We start from the raw sequence: 19,640 nt of genomic DNA, 5'->3' as shown, positions 1-19,640 counted from the left end.
CTCTTGATTACAAATACTGCATCCATTCCCAACCAACACTTTATACTTGACCAGATTCCTGTAAGCTCCTCAACCTGATTTGGAAGCATCTGTTTCCAATACAATTTGAACTGGAGGACTATTAACAAGATTGGATTCAGACCCCAATCAAGGCAGAACCCAGGAATTGATGTCATGTGCAGGCTGGCACTGCAGTCCCAGGGCAGGGAATGGGGTGGGGGGGCTTTGGGGGCAATAAAAAGCTGATTTTCAGAGTCTATCATAGAAAAGCATCTGCAAATCTGTACAGAATGTACTGTGAGGGTCGTCAAAATCAAGTTCTGAGGGGTTTTGGGTAAATAAATACTGCCTGGTTTATGTTTCCAGCTGGGGGCTGGAGCAGGAGGAAGTCAGGACTTTTTGTTCATGGAATAAATAACCCCCTGAATCCCACAGTCTGCTCACAGAATGCACTTCCCATAACAGATAAAAGCAGAATTTGTTTCAGAACAGGCCAGGACCCACAGTTCAGTGTCCCCAGCTCAGTGGGGATTGTGTTCCACGGTGCAGAAGGTTTTACCCAGCCCACAGCCTGGGGCTGGGGAATGGCACAGGAGTTTCAGGGCCCATCCCGAGGCCATCAGGGCTGTCTGGTCACTCCTCTGATTGCAGGGCCTTCTGAAATTCCTTTAATCAGAAAGACAACCCCGACTGGAATCATAACTTCTGGGAATCAGAGCTCCTGGAAGAGTTCCAGGTAAATCTGGTGAAGAACTTGCTTTTAGTCTGGAATGGATTAACACAAAATGCCCAGAATCCCTCCTGGTTCCATCCTGGTTTATGGCTCCAGTTCATGGGGTTAAGCCCCGAGATGTTTCCACACACAAACCTACAGGAAAAAACTCAGAAAATCTCCTTTTTTTTGCTCTTTAAAGTGCAAATCCAAGCTTTGGTAACAAGACAGGTGACTGTAGTGCACAGTCCCAGTCCATCCTTTTCACCTGGTGTTTAAAGCCAAGGTACAAAAGTTTCTCCAAAGATTTTGCTTTTCATTTCTTGAGCACAAAATGCCAGTGCTCCACTTGGAAAGATCATGACTAACAATAACTACTACACTGGGTATGATTAAATTAAATATAAAAATACCACAGCACCATGTGCAACCCCTCCCAACTTTTAGTGTCTACTTATTGACTCCAAGTTATAAATTAATCTGTTCAAAGTAGCTTTAATATTGGCATTTTCTATCAACTTGCTATTCTTGTAAGAATTATCATTATAAAAAGGGTACAAATTATTGTTCAGCAAGAAGGTTTAATTATCAGGTTAGAAAAAAAAATGTGATTTAAAAAAAAATCCACTTCATTTCTGAGTTATTTTTTAATAAGCCGACTCTTTAGCCGTAGCAGGAAAATTATACCAAAATATCAAGGAACAAAACTCCAAAGCTCCCAGTGAGCCAGGGAAGGTGGTGAACAAAGCAGAGGGCCCAGGAGGATTTGGGGTTTGGCATCTTTAGAACAAGGCTCAGTCCACAGGTGCAGTTTCCCATCATGGCCAAGGCAAAGAGCAGGTAAAAGGTGCCTTCTGTGCATCTTCTCTGGAGCTAAACACAAATTTTATACACGGATTATTAAAATAACAGTTTTATAAATACAAAGAAATGTTAAAATGTACCCACAGTAGCCAGTTAGAGATAATTTGGGCACTAACCATTCCAAGACTTTCAGTCATTCTTTTCATGTCTTTCTGGGGCTCTGAATTTTCGGAGTTTCAGCACAAATCACTGAAAATTCAGGAACTGTTACAGTGCTTAGATCTCTGGTTAATGCCATTTTTGTGGGAGTGCAAACAGCAGGGACAATCTGTTTCCAAATGGTAACTAGTTTTTAAGGAATCTCTTGCTGTAGCAGTGTATTTAGCAGATCTGTTTGAAAATCCTTTGCCATTCCAGGTAGAGAGGGAATATCAACAAGCTTAAAAATTAATTAATCACTTCCATAATAAATTAAAATGTCTGTATATAATTGACAAAGTAAAATCTTCTGGTCTTTTGATGTGTTTGTTGGGGTTTTTAAAAATATACTGATAGTGAAGAGGTTGTGGTGAAAGGTAATGGCACCTTGGCTAAGATTTAAAACTAATTTTCCTCTAATTCTAACTTTTATTGCCATGATGGAATAGTTTGGAGAAAGAAAAGGGGGGATGCCACTTGCTCATGGCAACAATCATAGAAAGCAGATTTCTGCTGATAAATCCAGCTGTAAATTCTTCCCCTGCCAATCAATCTTTTTCCAGCAATCCAAGACCAGCGCTTTCCTAAAATTCTCATCATCCTTCTCTGAATAGGGGGAAAAACCCCATTATTTTCAGTCCCAAAAGCAAAGTGGGGGTTTGAGTTGAGGAGGGCTCGGTGTGAGGGAGAACCCAGCACTGGAAGGAACAGAAAATCAAATAAACAAGTGCCAAAAAGCCACTCAGGTTTTTATGGAGCTGAGGGAATCTGCTGCCCAGGAAAACACAGGACACACACAGCCACAAATGAAGCCTGGCATTTCAATCAGGTCAGGAGAGTTCTGGACAAAAAAAGCACATGGATTTTGGCAAGAACGCTCGGAGGCATTTCAGAGGATTAAACTGAGTCCACGGCTGAGTTTGTGGACAGAACTCCTTTCAGGCAGGGCAGTGCTGCTCTTCAGATGACCAGAGAGGGCTAGGAAGGGTTTCATCTTCATCTCACAACAGTGCAGATCAAAACTGGTGCCAGGCTTTGGGATAAGACACTGGTATCAATCCAGTCCTCCTGCTAAAAAAGACTGGGCACAATAACTCCAATCAAAACGAAAAACTGTAGCTTGAGCCACAAAAAAAAAAAAAAAAAAAAAGGAAAAAAAATTAAAAAAAAAAAATCATCCTGTCTGGAGAAAGCAAACTACTCATTTTTCACAGTTTAAGAGTTGCTGGTTTTCTCACTCTGGCTGTGTTTTGAAAATAAGCTGCCTCCCTGCTGGGCCGTGCTGCTGGATTACAATTATTTCCCTGGCATTAGCAGGAGGGCCATCAAACTGCTGGAATGGGCTGTGAACTTTCCTGCTGCACTGACAGCACCAGGTACAATGGTGATTTTCCACTTTTATTGATTTTTTTTTTTTTTGTGGTCTCCACGTGGATGTTTACAGCATTTCCCACAGGCAGAGACACAACATTTATGTTCTTTTAGTTCAGAGCAGCGCATCCTCGGGGCCCAAAGGACACAAGAAGCCTGGGAAGGCACTGAAAGAAGCAATTTTATAACTTCTTTATTTTGGGATGGGTGGGAAAAACCATCCACAAACATGATTGCTAGATCCTTGTTAAAAAATCCTCCAGTTTGTTTTTTTTTTTTTTAAAGTACACAAACTTTTCAAGACTGGGTGGGATTTTTTTTTTTTTTTAATGGAGACAGGTAAGAATTGACATTATTCCTTGGGATTGCTGGACCAGAGGGCAGTGACACTCAGAGCTCCACACCCCACAATCCAGGCTGTGCCCGAATTCCTCAGGCTGGGACTGCCTGGAATGACACACAAACAAATTAGCTGAAAAATAACATCTGCTGTTGATTTGAGGTCACTTTCTGTTTGCAGTACAAATATGCAAATGCAAAGGTAGAATTTCATGTCTCTTTTTCTTGGCAGCAGTGGAAGTTCCACCTCTTTTTTCTGGGCTCTGTGCCCAGCCCTGCTCTCTGTTGTAGTGCTGAGGGTGGCAGTGGAGGGACTGCTGGGGAACTCCTTGGGTGCACAGGAAATGTTCATTCTCACCTTCTCTCTTCTATTAGAATTATGTATGCTAACTAATTTACGATTAAATAACAGCTAATGAACAAAACTGATGAACAGAATGTAACTTTCTTTCCCACACATAAAGTTTTTTGATAAAAACCTGCAAAAGCAAGGATGTTTGGGATGTGAGTGAGTAAAATCTCACGGAGATGTTGATGACTGTGTCAGTCTGGACCAGGCAGGGGCCGTTCCATGCTCCAGAGCCTGGGTTTGTTTCCAGAGGAGGCAGCAGGAAGGAAATCCCTCAGCACTGCCCTCTCTCCAGGTTTATTATCAGTTCCATATTGACTCTGCTTTACCCCCATTTAGTCTGTGGGGAGGCATCTGGTTTACTTCAGCTTTTTGTTACCTCTGCTGTACCATGGATTTTTTTTCCTTTTTTTTTTTTTTTCTTTAATTGATGAGTTAATGTTTTTGATTTGATACAACATGAAGAGAGCTGTCTTCCATTTCAGACAAAACAGTAGTCCTTGGGCAGGCTGAACATTCCAGCCACCACCAGGACTTGCTCAAGCACAACTCCAGTAATTTCATTCCCTGGAATATGTTTTTTTTTAATGCATATATTGAAACAGAACGCATGAGGATGTCAACATATTTTATGCTATGAGCAAAAAAAAAATCCCCCTTTCAATCAACAGGGAGGAAATCAACTGAACCCCACAAAGAAATGAGGCTTGGTTTCAACTCCCACACATTTCCACAAAAACCATGGAATCAGTTAAAATATGGAACCAGATTCCAAAAATCTATTGCATTTTTTATATCAACTGAAAGTAATCCATGGAAAATATTCACAGATGTGTGTGGGTCAGAAATGAGAAGGAAGGGAAAACTGGAGGCAACAGGTCTCAGATCTCCAGAATTTGTACACTCTATTTTTGGATGCCTCTGAAATAAAATGTATTTAGGTGCTGTAGGAAAATCTCTCAGTAAAGACTGTGCTACATCATGGAGAACATTTTATTGTTGTAAAAACCTACCTTTTGTCACCTTCTGATTCTTGAGTTTACAGTGCACAATTGTGAAATCATAATTAGGTTCTTGCTCACATAAAAAGCAGCAGTGACAATCTGAAGGAAATAAAACATTTGCTTGTTCAGTCGGAAAATAATTTGAAATTATTTTCTCTCAACTGCACAGAAACGTTGCTTCATAATCATAATGCGAATGACAAACACCAAATCACTGCCAGAATTAAACATCAGTGTAAATACTTGGGCAATACTGACTTGGTTTATAGATGGCAGAAATAAGAGAAGCTGTGTTAAACACAGAAGGGCTCAGAATGAGCAGAGAGCTCAAAACTCCGCTTAAGCCCCCAAATTGGAGAGCTGTGACTCAGATTGACAGTGAGGACAGGGAGCCATCCCAAAGTGAGCCCACTGGCCATACCTTGCTGAATTCCATGCTCACAAACATGACACTTTTAATGGACAGCCCCTCTCCAATTAATGTTCAGCTCACATTTCTGCAGCTCAACAGCTGAGCAAGCGTGGTTTTCTTTCACTTGATCTCCACAGCCCCTTTAACCAGGCCAGTAAATGATATCCCCGTTATGGGGACAGACTTTGGAGTCAGCCCCATTTTTTCCCAGGCATTTCCAGCTGCTGGGATCATTCCCCCTTTCCCTTTGTCATGTCCTGCCTGCACGTCTGAAACCTGAACGCAGTGACCGAGTGATTCAGCACTGTGCAAGTGCCAGCTCCAGGGCTGCTCCTGACCTTTTCCCAACCCAAACTGAACTGGCAGGACAGGATTGCTGGGAAAGCATGGATTTAAATAAACCTTGAGCCAGCTTGAGCTGCAAGTGCACACACAGCTCGGGCTGGAGAAGATAAGAGAGGAGAGGTGATTTATTCTCATTTGCTCTAAGTGGCAGAGATTAGTGTCAAGTCAGTACAACAGCACAGTACATCAAGCTCATTTGTCAACCACCAAATATTTTTGCAAACATGAACAACATGCTTCTCTGGCATATTATTCTATCTCTATTATGCAGATAGAGGAACATATCCAAGATAAAATTAAAAAAAAAAGAAAAATAAAAAGAAAAAGGCAGCTTTTGCGAAAGGCTTCAGGCAAGATTACTCATGTTTGAATCTGAGAACTGCTTAAGACTTTCAACTTCGGGGAGTGCAGCAGGCAGCGAGCAGACAATGGCACTGAGCCCTGCTCCAGCACTCCCACACATCCCTGGCACAAAACCCTGCAGGAGGTGCCACATCCAGGGCGCTCCGTTCCTGCACGATCTGCTGCTCTCTGCTGGGAGGGACGGAGAGCAGCTGAGGAGCCACCACTCCTGCATGGAGCTCCAATCCCAGGAGCTGCTTTCTGCCTCCGCTCCCACCCCCTGCAAATCCCCAAATCCGCCGAGGGGATGCTGAACGTCCTCTGCGCAGCCAGACGGCTGCAGCAGCTGCCAGCCAGCCCCAGTCTCCCAGGAACCTGCCAGATTCCAGGGAATAAACACAGCCCCCGTGAAGGAGGCATCACCCACACAATGCTCGCTCCTTACAGACACAACCTGGACTTCCAGGAAAGAAAAACACTTTGTGCATCCCACATGTAACACTCCAGATTTATCACTGCAGCATTTCAGTCTGAGCTGACGAGCAAAGTGAGTTCTCATTTATTTCACTTGATCTCCACAGCCCTTTCACCAGGCCAGAAAATGATATCCCTGTTACGGGGACAGACTTTGGAGTCAGCCCCTTTTTTTTCTCCAGGCATTTTCAGCTGCTGGGATCATCTGGTGGATGAGGTGGTTGGTGACACAGAGGGGCCAGAAATCTGCTACAGGATAAGCTAAACCAGGGAATTTATTGGAATCTAAGACCAGAACTCTGATTTTTCATGTTCCATGTGATGCTAATAAAGTCACATTACTTTCCTTAGAGGTACTTACCCAGATTCTGGACATGCTGCTCACTCTTAAAAGATATATTTATATAAAATATTTATCTATTTGTTGGTTCCATGCAATTAATTTGGAGATAATGCTATGAACAAGAAGTTAGGACTCAGATTCCAGGTGAGCTTTAAAGTCACTAAAATCCATCCAGCCCAATCAGTGACTCAACACAGTGTCAAAAGTTTATTTAAAAGTGTTATTTAACACTCCACAGGAAACATGGGAAGCATAAAAAACTTGCAGAAGGCAAATGTGGGGTGATCCTGCCCCCAAAATTCCCTAAATGATGCCACCATTATGCACCAAACTATTTAAATCTTGAAAAAGGTTGAAAATTTGTTTTCACAGAGCATCGTTCTCTGTAAAATTAGAACTCACTTTGCTCGTTGGCCAGAAACTCCTTTTTCTTTCCACGAGACTTCAGGTTTTTGTGGCTTTAAATGCTGGAACAAGTTTCCTGCAGGAATTGGCTGACTCACCAGAGAACTGTCATCATTGGACCTAAACCAATTAAACAATAAAAATACATTTATACACTGAGAAATCACCTGAGCCTGGAGGATATATTCAGTTTATTCTGCTTATACTGGGGAAGTCATTAGACTTTGCAGCCATCTTTGAAAATAACTTTTAAAGTTAAAAAAAAACGTTGCAAGTAGTGTTTCAAGTAGTTTTTATCCCATTCTGGCACTGTGCAGCTGAGCAGGCTCACTAAAACAAGACATGGTATTTAAATTTGACTTTTGGGTTGTTATTATTCAATATTTATGCAGCAGAATATTTGTGTTAGCAGTCCCTGAGACTATAATTTTAGTATTACAAAAATTGCTACTTTTCTTAAATCCCTGGCAAAACGTCCTGTCCCAGGAAGGGCAAACCCAGGGATTCCACATGAAAAGAGGATAAGGAGACTGCCAGAACATTTCTTTGCTTCCTGTAGTATTGAAGTTGTCAGTGATGAGAAAAGCATAGAATGGTTTGTGTTGGAAGGGATCTTAAAGATCATCCAGTTCCAACCCCCAAATTATAAAATTATATTTAAAATGGTTTATGTTCCTATAACAATTCTTTGCCTGTAACCTCATATTCTGTCTTTGATTGCTGCTCAAATACTGGTTATTTTCATATGGAAAAGTTCCAGAGAAGGTGTGACCTTGGACCCTTGGCCCCATCCCTTTCTGCAGAGGTTTAGTGCTTGTCCAGCTGCAACCAATGTTGTGGTCCAAGGTTTATTTAGGAATAAGGAATCAGTAACCCGAGCCTCTTGCTTGGACACTTTTTGTCATTTTAGTATCTTACTCTGGAGTGAGTAAACAGAAATAGACAATGGTTTAGACGTGAAATCCACGTGCTGAGGAACAGCCTCCCAGTGCAGGGAAGGAAATGCAGGTTTCCCCTGGAATGTGGGAGATTTGCCACAGCTCCTCTGCCTTTCCAGCTGCTGTGAACATCCCTGCGCTCTGGATGTCAAATACCCAGGACTGCAAGTGATGTATGAGGATGTCAGATGTGGGTTTGGCTGGTGTGCAGGGTCTTTAAACTGCACTTAAGAACAGCTCAAGCCCCAAAAGGGGTTCAGTTTTACAGTGTTCATCATTTAATTCCTGCTGGGGAAGGAAAAGGTGGAGCTGGGCTATGGAGTAACCAGGGCTTCTGGAAGCATGTCCCAGTACCTACCTGGGTCACTGGATTTTGGCCAAAACTGTTCTCTGAAAGCATTTTAGACACTCCTGGTTGTGGATTCTTCTTGGCCAGATGTCACCTGGAGACCAAGGCCAGTTCCCAGAGAACAATCCCAGTTTATCTTAGCCTGGGATAGTGGAGAGTGTCCCTGGCCATGGCAATGAATGGGATGAGCTTTACCATCCCTACCAACCCAAACCAGTCCGTGTTCTTTGACTCTGTGACCTAGGATTTTATGGTTCATTAACAATAACGAACCAAAGCACAGAACAGAAGGAAGGGCCTTTCTGGAGAGCCCAGCATCCCACCCTGGAGATCCGCATCCCTGCGGGAACGGGGGTGCCGGGGCTGCCCTTCCCCTTTTCCCTGCGGAGCCGGGGAGCGCCAGCGGGTCCTCGGGGGAGCCAGGGGAGCGGCAGAGGCAGGACAGGGCAATAAAACCGGCAACGGCCCCGGGCACGGACCCGGGCAGCGGCAGAGGCAGGACACGGGAATAAAACCGGCAACGGCGCCGGCAGCGGCCCCGGGCAGCGGCAGCGGCCCCGGGCACGGACCCGAGCGGGGCCGGCACGGATCTGCAGCGCTGCGGGTGCCGCTGCGGCATGAGGCGGGCTGGCCTCGAGGGAGACCCTGCGAGGGCGAGGACGGGAGCACGGGGAAAGAGGAATGGCCGGGCCGGCCGCGGCAGCACCGTCCGCCGTGCCCACAAGCCGCCCTGCCCTGCCCTGCCCTGCCCGGCCCGCCGCCATCGCCTCAGAGCGCGGGCGCGGGGCGCCCCCTGCGGGCGGGCGGGAAGCGCTGCGGCCTCAGCCCGCCTGAGGGCCGGGGGCCGAGCGGCTGAGGGCCTGCAGCCCCCGCGGCCTGAGGGCCGGGCTTTCATCGCTGAATGCCGGCCTGGCGAGGGCTGGAAGGGCCCACAGACGGTGCTCTGCTCCCCGGGTGCAGATGTGGCCCTCCAGGGCTGGGCAGAGGGGCGGCATCACCGCCTTGGCCTGCGGGAAGGGGCAAGAGCACCGTGAGACCTTGCAGCAGCACCCGCCTGCTCGCTTAAACGTTTCATCTGGCCAACAAAGACCGCAAAACAAAGAATTCTAATTAACAATGTGAGGATCTTCGTAGGGATCTTTGTCCTTTAGGAAACATAGAATGGTTTGGGGTGGAAGGACCTTAAATCCCATCCCGTTCCACCCCTGCCGTGGCAGGGACACCTCCCACTGTCCCAGGTGGATCCAAGCCCTGTCCAGCCTGGCCTTGGACATTCCACAGATCCAGGAGCAGCCACAGCTCTGGGAATCTGTGCCAGAGCCTCCCCACCTGCACAGGGAAGGATTTTCCCCTAATATCCCATTTAACCCTGCCCTCCTGCTCAAGGCTAGTCCCCCTTGTCCTATCACTCCAGATCCCTGTGAAAAGTCCCCCTCCAGCCTCTTTGCAAGCCCCCTTTAGGTCCTGGAAAGCCAAACATGAATATTTTAGAATATTTTGAGAAGGAAGAGTGTTGTATAATTTACTGAATTTTTAATACAGTTTTACTTTTTATTCTCATACAGGCTCATCATGTCAGCGGTTGCTGCAGCCTAGCTAATTAACACGGGGCTGGGGGAATGATTAAAGGCAGGCTCTGGGTGTCTGCATTGTTCTACTTTAATTGCTGCTCAGGCAATGATTCAGTGTTGGTTTTGGCGCTTGAGCTGCGTTTGTCTGGCACGGTGAAATTCCCTGTTACGTGCATGACACTCATCTCTTGGGGATGGGCAGAAAAGCAGGAGGGTTTGTAACAGTTCTGGTGGCAGGCTTGTGCAAGGAATAGGTTTTGCTGTGTGGGGAAGACCAGGCTGGAGTGGAAAGTGTCCCCTCCATCCCAAGCACTCCGGGATTCTGTGGCTGTAGGAGGGGAGCTCCTGGATGAACTGACCCTTCACGCAAGCACGTTGTCCAGCTGGCCTCAATCCACCCCTGTTTCCTTTGGATCCCTGCTGTAGGCTTGTCACAGGTCCGCTTTCTCACCTTGTCACCTTTTGTTCGTGAATGTTTAAAAAATCATGTTAATCGTAGGAAAAAAAGGAGCAAAAAAAAGCAATTTGTATGTGGAAAACCGGTGTACAGATACCTCTAAAATCCTTCCAGAGATTAAAAAAAGTTTTCAGAAACAGAGATTGAGATTCCTGGGTTCATCCAGGTCTGTTGCTGTCCCTGTTCCCGAATAAACACATCTTTGATGCCACGAGCTGCATTTCATGACACTCCCTTAAAAAAGAAGTGACTAAAGAGAGGACAATGTGGAAGACAGCCAATTACTCCATAAATGTAAACGACATTAAAAGTGGTGTGTAACATTATATATTTATGGCTACAGTTTTGTTCTGCTGTCACATAACAAAATGAATAATGCATCAGTCCAAGAACTTGTCATTAAGTGAATTTCTTTGTTGCCTCACTATTAAAATATAAAAATCCTTTGTGTGTGTATATGTGTGACATTAACCCCTTCTGGGAGCAAAATATAGGGTGGGTGAGGGCACTGTTGGAGTGGCAAATCAAAGTAGATTTTATTATTTTACGGGTGGGATAATGTTAAGGATTTGAAGACATTCAGGAAGGTTTGTTTTTTTTTTTTCTGTGGATGAGAGGTGATAAATGCACTTCACTTCTGAAAAACAAAACTCCTCAGTACAAGAAGGACAGGGATGCAGTGAATCCAGGAGAGAGCTGTGGAAATGGTTCCAAATCCAGCTGGAGGTGGCCTTGATGGTCACTGGAGGCACCTTCCAGTCTCAACCCCACTCTAAGGGATGGGACACTGAATAATTACAGAGATGAGACTCGTACTCAGATGGTTAAAGTTCAGCTGAAGAATTTGCTGAGCTGAGATCTGCAACTTCCTAACAACATCTCTGAAGTTCATGGTGTCCACCCCCAGCTCCCGTGGGTTTCAATCTCTTTTCCACGTTGTCTTCCTTTAATCCTTGTCCTGCCGAGGAGAGAGGGGAGCATCGATTTCCAGCCTGACAAGGGAGACCAGAGGGCCAATCTAACTGCTGATTAGGAGAAAATTGCCTTTATGGTTGAAGTCAGTTAGACTGGATATGGAATTTCAGGCCCCAGCTGAAATCCTCGTCCTGTCCTGAGAGTCCTGCTGAGGGAAAAAAAGGAAACCCTAATTCGGTTGAATGAGGGTGAAACAATTTTGGTGTTGTGCCTCCCAGGCTCCTCCACGTAGATGCACGTGACGAGTTTGCACCTCTCAAAAGTAAGATTAAACTTATCTGAAATACCATTTATCTCAGAATGCATTAATCTGATTTTTTTTTTTCTATTTTCTCCTATTTCTCCCTAACGTAATTGACAGCAAAATTGAATTGGTTTCCTACCGAGTTGGACTTGAACGGTGAACACTGAATTTTCTATTACTTGGTTTTAATGCAATGTGTACACCTCACGATTTGATAAATTCAGACCTGCTGGGGAAAAGCCAGGAACCACATTTTGGACACAAAGGATCAGATCTTGTTTTATTTCGCAGGATCTGCTGGTTTAAATTTTGAAGTTATGAGAGGAAAATGGTTTCTCTGCAAAATGCGTTGAAAATTCAGGGAGTTGGTTTCTGGAGCAGGAGGTTCTCAGGTCAGGGAGGATGTTGGAGGAGAAACAAAACAGAGACAGTGATACCACCCAAAAAAACCCCAAAACAACCACCCCATAAACAAACCCAAACTAACAGAACCCCCAAAACACAGGGAAACTGAGGAAATGAACACTCAGTGAGGATTGCTCAGGAACAGGACAGGACAACATGAGCAGAGTGAGAGAGAGATGAAAGTAAAGAGATGCTTCCTTCAAAAGGAGACATTTGAGAGAGCAAAGAATCATTAATTCAGACACTGGAACAAACCAGTGACCTGGTGTCCTCTGCTCCTAATGGAGTGGGGAAAAGTCTCTGGCTAATGAGTAATTTCCTAATTGTGGAGTGTTGAAAAGCTTTGCTTAGGGAAGCAACATCAGGACAAACATCAGGTGAGCCTAGACCTGACAGCCCTTGCCTCAACAGGTTTGGTAAGCTCGAGGATTTTCCAATCCAACATTCTACAGTTTCATGTTTATTTACAACAAAGAATTCTACAAATCTAGCAAACAAAGCTTTGCCTGCCAAGCCACTTCCACCTCAGTGCTGGTATTAATTCATTTAAATAACTTTTCCTGGGAGGTGCTGCCTCTCTGCTGTTTTCTCCTGCCTGGTTTCCTTGCGCTCCCAAGTGACTGCTCTTGCTCAGCTCTGCTGCCGCTGTGAAATGAGGTGCTGGTGCAAGCGTGCTCCCCTTTCAAAGCCCTGTGCTCCTCTGAGGTGCAGCGTTCATGATGGAAAGCTTACTCAGCAGATGTTTTAGGGGTTTTAGTGCCTTACTGAGGCATCTCTCCGTAGCCAGGAGGAGAACCTGTGCTTTGTAGAGCAGGTAGTGCTTCTCTCCCGTGTAACTCAGCACAAATCCCTGTGTTCATTTGCACTGCTGGATGGATTAGCTGGCTTCATTAGCAGCTTCAGAGGCTGGGTGATTAATATTAATAATCCCTGTTAGCCTATAGACTTAATTAGGGCGAGAAACAGCTGGATGCTGTGCGGAACCAGCCCTGGCTCCAGACGCGGTGTCTCTGCCCTGATTGCTGAGCTCTTAACTCGGGCAGCTGGGACCGCCAGGTCCTCACGGTTGCTTATCAATACCGCTCCTCCTTCCTGCTTCCAGGACCCTTTTAAAGGCTCCTGGCTCCTACCCAGGACCTGGCAGCCTGCTTGGAGCAGTCCTCGGAGTCGGGCGGGTTCTTTCTGTGTGGGATAGCCGCTTTTGCTCTCCTGGGTGAGTTTTCCTCCCTGCTGCTCTCAGGGACAGAGGGGTCGTTCCTTGGGCTGTTAGCAGCAGCTTCCTTCATTTGTCCCGGCTCTCCTTAAAAAACTTGTGCGAGCCGAATGCTGCTTTTGACCCCTTGGGGTGTTACAAAATGGGAAAAGCCTACAGGAATGTGAAAGGGCTCCTTAACGCGCAGAGCTGCAGCTCCGGTGGCTCCCACCCAGCAGTCGATGTTGGGTCGGGTTCAGGGTCTGAAACCCCGGCAGCAGCGGAGTTATGCAGCTCAATTAGCACAGTTCATAAACTATGCAGCTCAATTAAGGAAGCCCTGTCTGTGGAAAGCCAAGCCAGTGGAAGGAGATGCCTGAAGTAATAAAATATGCGTTCAGTGGGGAAATGGTGCAGGTGGTTAATGAAAATGTTACCTGAGATGTGAAATGTGGATGTGTGGGGGGATGTAAAAACAAGGCTGGGTGTGCTTGAGTTTGTCCAAAGGGAGGCTGAGGTGACTTTTTTGTTGCTTGTGAGTATTTTGGAGACCTCTCTGAACCAGCAGTGCTTATAAAGAAATGAGTATGCAACTTTTATTTGTGATAAACTTTATCACCGCGGTGGCGCAGCAGCTGTTGGGTTTGTGATGCAAACGAGCCTTTGGAGCAGGGCAGCTGTTAATGAGCTCTGAGCAGTGCACCAGGCAATACCCACCTGCAAACCCAAACAGCAGTGCCAGGGCTTGGCTCCTCCAAGACCTGGGTCACAATCCCAGGGTTTTATTCAGGGAAAGCCTCATTTCAGCAGGGGCTGTGACTGTGGCTGCACAAGGTAACTGGAGAATAAGGGATGTTATCCCTTATTAACAAGGAGAATAAGCAAGACTTGGTATGGAAACAAAGGGAACGTTTACATGGTCCTCAAGGTGTGTCCTGGCTGGTTCCACCACAATCAGGAGGGCGTTGCCTGATTTTAAGAATATGAATGGATTAGGGGAATGTTCATGGGTGTCCTGCTTGGAGTGCAGATATTTAAAGGCCATTAATAAGGGGTGCCCTGTCCTGGACCCGTCCCCTGCCGAGGCCACCCCAGCAGAGAGCAGGATTTGAGACTCGTGATTTATCCCATTCCAGATTTCAGCCTCAAACCCAGACGATTGTTAGCCAAACTGAAATCCCCTGGAGGTGTGATCTCTGAGTCCTGCACAGTTCTTCTTGGTTTGCCACGGCTGATTCCTGGCATACAACAGGATTTTGGTGTTGGGACAGGCTGCAGGGACATAAACCTGATTTTGCCATTAGCCTTTTATGTTGGGAAGGGAGCGAGTTCTTATGAATTCCCAAAATTAAAGAGACTCCAGCCTGACTGTGAAATTAATAGAGCTATCAACCCCCCTCTGTCATTATACAACAATTGTTAATTATTTACAAGCAAAGTTCTGCAAGAACAGTATTGTAGCTGTCGGCATTGTCGTTATTAAAATTAAAACACTTTGTCTGGGTGGAAGATAACATGAGTCATTTTGGTGAAATGTAATTGAAATGTAATGAATATGGAATATTCTGTTGCTTTTCCCCAATTAGTCGGAGGGAGAACAATAGCCTGTCTCTTCCCTAACAAGATGTTTGTTTTTAAAAGTCTAACAAAATAAATATTTCCAGGGCTTTGCTGAAAAAGGGCGTCATTCATTGCAGCTGTTGTACTAAAAATTAAAACCAATTTTTTTTTTTTTTTCCAGGATGGGGGAAAACCTATTTTCATAAAGTAAATTCTCTTCTTTCAGCTGGTGAAAGATGTATGTGAACCTTTTTGCTTTATTACCACAATGTCTTGGATTGTCTTATTACTGCAGCAAAGACTTTAAAGCTCATCTTGTTCCACCCCTTGCCATGATCCCAGGTTGCTCCCAGTCCAGTCTGGCCTTGGGCACTTCCAGGGATGGGGAATCCACAATTTCTGGGTGATTTTGGCTGCTATTAGAAGTCAAAATTAGGTTTATGGTGAGCAAAGGAAGTTCTGAATTCCTGCTGTACAAGGAATAAAGTTGTTATCAGATGCAGAAATAAAATCCAACCCCCTGCCTGTGCTCTTCTAGTCAGACCACCCTGCCCTGTGACATTTATTATGTTAAAATCTCTTGTTTAGAAAATGAATTTCAGAGTGAGAATATTTCTGTCCTGCCATCATCTCACAAGCTTTTTTACAGTCTCATGGAAGTGGGAGAGGAGCCAGCTGTGTTCCTGTTGTTCCTGAGCTAAAAGGAGGATGTAGAAACCATTGGATTTCCCTTAAAGAACAACAACAACAATAACTTTGCTAAAAGAATGTGTTCACCCCCCATTAATTTTGTATTTGATTGCCCAGGCTGTGACGCAATGAACAGGAGCAAAAAAAGCCATTAGGAGGAATTGCCATCAAAACTGTGTGACTGCATGTGTATTCTAGGGAGCAGATTTTAAAAGAACTATAATTTATCTACTCCTTCAGTAATCCAAAAGCCCTAACAAGAGTTGTACAAACGTTTCCCCTCATTATCTTTGGGCAAACAGGCTTTCCTTTCTCCCAGCAGCTGCCCAAGGGTGCTTGACCTTACACTTGGCCGTTCCCAGTTGATTCCTTTGATATTTCTTTGGCTGTTGTTAGAAAAATGTCCTTGCTGGGACACTCCCAGTGGGGGTTTGCTCCTGTGCTCTCCCAGGAGAGGAGGACACAGCCAGGCTCAGATCCCTAGGGTGAGTTTTAGTTAAGCTTGACTTGGTGGGAATCTGGAATTCTTTTGTCAGAGGGAAGTTAAGGGGACAGGTAAGGGCGTGCTTGGTGGGGAAGGATCAGGTGTGTGCCTCTGGAATGCTCTGGAGATCGTTTCTGTTACAGCTGCCAGGCTCTGGAGGTGCTCAGGGAGGTCCCACCTGGGCAGGTCCCTTTGGAAGGGCTGGCTGAGGTTCAGGAGCTGGTGAGATGCCACAAGTGTCAGCTGAAAGGTGCATTTCCTCAGTGTCCTGCTCTCCCCTGACTTCTCTTTGGGCTAAAGCTCCTCCAGAGGCACTGACAGGCTCCAGCCTTCGAGAAGAGGCCCCAAAAGTAATATTAACTTCTGCAATTTCCTTGTTACTCTTAAGCAGGTTATTAATTAACTGAATGTAACCACTGGCTGTTGATAAATCCTTTTAACTAATTCAAATTCCGTAGCGAGCTGGGAGCACTTTCACTGGATCTGCTGCCCAAGTTAAGCTGGGTGAGGAATTATTCCTGATGTGTTTTCCAGGGTTGGGGCAGAGGGAGAGAAGATATTTGTTTGCTTGATTCCACATGACAACTCCGGGGTAACTGAATAGACTGTACGGTCGGCTTGACAGGGCTGAGCACCCGCCAGCAGCCTGGCTCACATACCAGAGCCAGGGGGATGGAAGGGGCACTGGCAGCTGGGATGGAGCCCATCCCAATTTCTCTAAAGAGAGCCAATTTGCCATCAATTATTCACGTTCTTCCGAGGTCTCGCTTCTGAGAGGTATGCATAACTTAAATATGTGTTCGTGTAACAGCTAGAATAATGAATAAATTGCTGTGAGGAAGGGAGTTGAGGAGCAGGGCTGAGTGTTAAATAATGGAGGGAGTTTGGAGGGAACGTGGTTGTTAGCAGCGAGGCTGTGCCTGGGTTTCTCTGGCTGCAGGAGCTGTGGGATGTAGGAATGTATCACAGTGATGCCTGTGGGAAGTGCTGTGGGTCAGCTGGGCGTGCCAGGGAAGGAAGAAGCAGTGTCTGTGTGTGGGACATGAACCTGCAGCACCCCTGGACCCTCCTGGGGCTCAGCTGTCTCCTTTCCCCTCGCCGTGCCTGGGGACACTTTGTCCCTGGGCTCCAGAATTAAAGCCTTGCTTTGGGGGAGCACGCTGGGGAGCTGCTGGTCCTGTTAAATCACCAGCTGGAGAAACCCTGGGGTGGATTGCCAGGTACCCGTGAGGAACTTCAGAACATTCAGTGCTTGTCTGGTGACTGCTGCTTCAGGAGGCTTCGAGGTTCAGTGATTTTTGCATTTATTTACTGCTCTAGTCCAATTTTCCCTGCCAGAGTGGCATTCCTCATGACAGGGTCCCTGTATTCTGACCCTGTAGTCCCCTCATGCTCTGCCCCATTTCCTCCTTCACTCTCTTTGGACAGAAATAGACATTATTCCCTTTGTAAAAAATGAAACCAAATTCTTTTTCTGTAACATCACTGCGGTCTTGAAAATAAGTCACAGATCTAAAAGCTCATTAAGCAGCCTTGAAAATGAGCAGCTTTCGATGGCATCCTTGTGACAGTGATGGAATTGGTGTTTGTTATGTAGTAATTTATTCCATTTTAGCACTGTGTTGTTTAGTTTAGCCTAATATTTTAATATCACGGAGACATTTCAACATGGAATTCTTACAAATCTGCCTTACTGATGTTAAAAATGCTACGTCTTATGAAGTGTTATATAAAGCATCAGTGTGTGCTGAACCAGCAGCCAAATATGATTTCTTCTAGATTGAAAATCAGAGAAAACTGTCTTGACAGCACCCAGATTATCAAGTAATTTATGTATATAAAAAATTGATCAAGTCGTCTGTTTGCAGCAGTGGAAGCTGCCAAGTTCCTGAGTACATTCCTACCCTCTGCAGCAGTGCCTCCTGCACGGGTTGTGCAGCCAAAATTGCCTGGGAGCTCGGGCAGATTCTGGCCCATAAACCTGCTGATTAAACCAGTTCATCACAGGGGAGAATATTCCCACATCTGGAAGGACCCTGAAGTGCCTTCAGGCTGTGGTGGTGGCCCAGCCCTGGAATTCTGGTAGGAGAGATCTCTTCCAAGGCTCTGGAATTGCTGATTGTCCTGCAGGGGCCTCCACAGGGACATAGGTTCCTCGTGTCCAGGAGCTGGATGCTGAGAGCAAGCCAGCTCCCAGCACTGCAGCGAGGTGTTCCATCAGTAAAAACCACTTTGAACCCCTAAAGTTAATTGTAGGGGTTCAAGTTAATCAGTAGACTTCATAATTTATCATTTCATCATCTGGCCCAGCTCAGCATCCGTGGGGTTTCAAGGGATGTGAAGTGTGGAAACCTGTCCTGACAGAAAAAAAAGAAGAGAGGCTCATAGGAAACAATGGTTGTCTTGTGGGAAGATTTTAAATATATGCAGCTGATCCCATGGGAACTGCTGAAGACTGTTCACCCTGTGTGAAAATGATGCTCTCTCAATATAATCTTTAATCCTTTTCTTTCACTGAAAAATGTGAGAACTTTATTTCCAAGTTTTGAAAGAATGCTCTGCTTTAGGGAGTAAATGCTTTCCAAGCATAAAAATAAAATAAATTTTGGTTGGTGCAACACAGAGGGGAAAGGTTCTCTGAAATATCTTGTAATATTCTGTCCATGAATTGCATATGTGGATTTCTTGGGAAATGTATCCAGGCTTTTTTATTTTTTTTTCCTGGGTTGGTGCAGGGGGGAAAGGAAGCATCCATCAGTCTTGGCAATATGACAAACTTCTGTAACTCTTTGAGACAGCAATTCCACACAATTCTTTTTTATAATATGGGGAAGAAGAATTTCAACAGAAGGGAATTCTACCTGAAATTCAGATTTTTCTTTGAGGATGATTCTAATCTTCCTGCCATTCACACAAAAGGAACCAACAAGTAAATATGCAGTTGTTGCAAACATTTATCCCCAGAGCATGGAAATCCAAACCTGCTCTGTTCACTCCGTGCTCGTGTGAATAACCAGCCCAGGGCTCAGCAGAGCTGTTCCCCTGGCCTTTAATGGCCCTGGTGCTGAGGGTTGAACCCTGTTTGGTGCAAACCAATCATTCCTGGAGCAGTCCTGGGGGTTTTTTCCAGGACTTTAATGGCCCTGGTGCTGAGGGTTGAACCCTGTTTGGTGCAAACCAATCATTCCTGGAGCAGTCCTGGGGGTTTTTTCCAGGACTGGGTCACTGACACTGTTTTCCTGCTCTTTTCCTCCAGTGCCTTTGATGCAAAGCACTCTGTGGAATCCATGAGTTAAGCATGGCAACATGGCTGCGAGGTAAGGAAAGAGTTCTTGTTTCCTTTTTAAGGTTACTCACAGCTCTGGGCTGGGTTGTGCCCACAATAAAACAGCTCCCAGTTCTGTAAGATGAGTCTCTCCAGGTCGAGGGAATCCCCAGATCACTTTCCTCTCCTGTGGAATTTACTGGATGCTGCAAGTTACATTTTTGAACCAGATGCTCATTCTATACCTTTTAGATTTTTGAAGACTTCAGAAAATGAGCATGGCCTTGTGTTTAGCAAAGAGCTTTGGCACCTGTGGTGGCTCAGCCCTTCCATGAGGAGTAAGAAATTCCATGTGGGAGTTGTGCAGCAGCACCTGGGGAGAACCATGGTGTGGTGCCCGTGGCAGACTGGG

The 19,640-nt window shown here is 45.5% G+C and overlaps 1 protein-coding gene across 1 annotated transcript; it reads right to left on the bottom strand.

The window, feature by feature from the left end:
• Positions 1-1,379: 1,379 nt before the first annotated feature.
• Positions 1,380-6,668, bottom strand: LOC128792965 (lysosomal amino acid transporter 1 homolog). The gene is given in 8 exon segments (XM_053951891.1): positions 1,380-1,579; positions 2,446-2,511; positions 2,514-2,555; positions 3,949-4,007; positions 4,787-4,825; positions 4,828-4,876; positions 6,029-6,251; positions 6,643-6,668. Coding segments are annotated over 8 exon segments (690 nt in total). The 3' UTR covers positions 1,380-1,393.
• Positions 6,669-19,640: the final 12,972 nt, after the last annotated feature.

This window comes from Vidua chalybeata, chromosome 10, assembly GCF_026979565.1.
Source record: "Vidua chalybeata isolate OUT-0048 chromosome 10, bVidCha1 merged haplotype, whole genome shotgun sequence".
Taxonomy (NCBI): Eukaryota; Metazoa; Chordata; class Aves; order Passeriformes; family Viduidae; genus Vidua; species Vidua chalybeata.
This window is presented reverse-complemented; position numbering and strand designations above follow the sequence as displayed.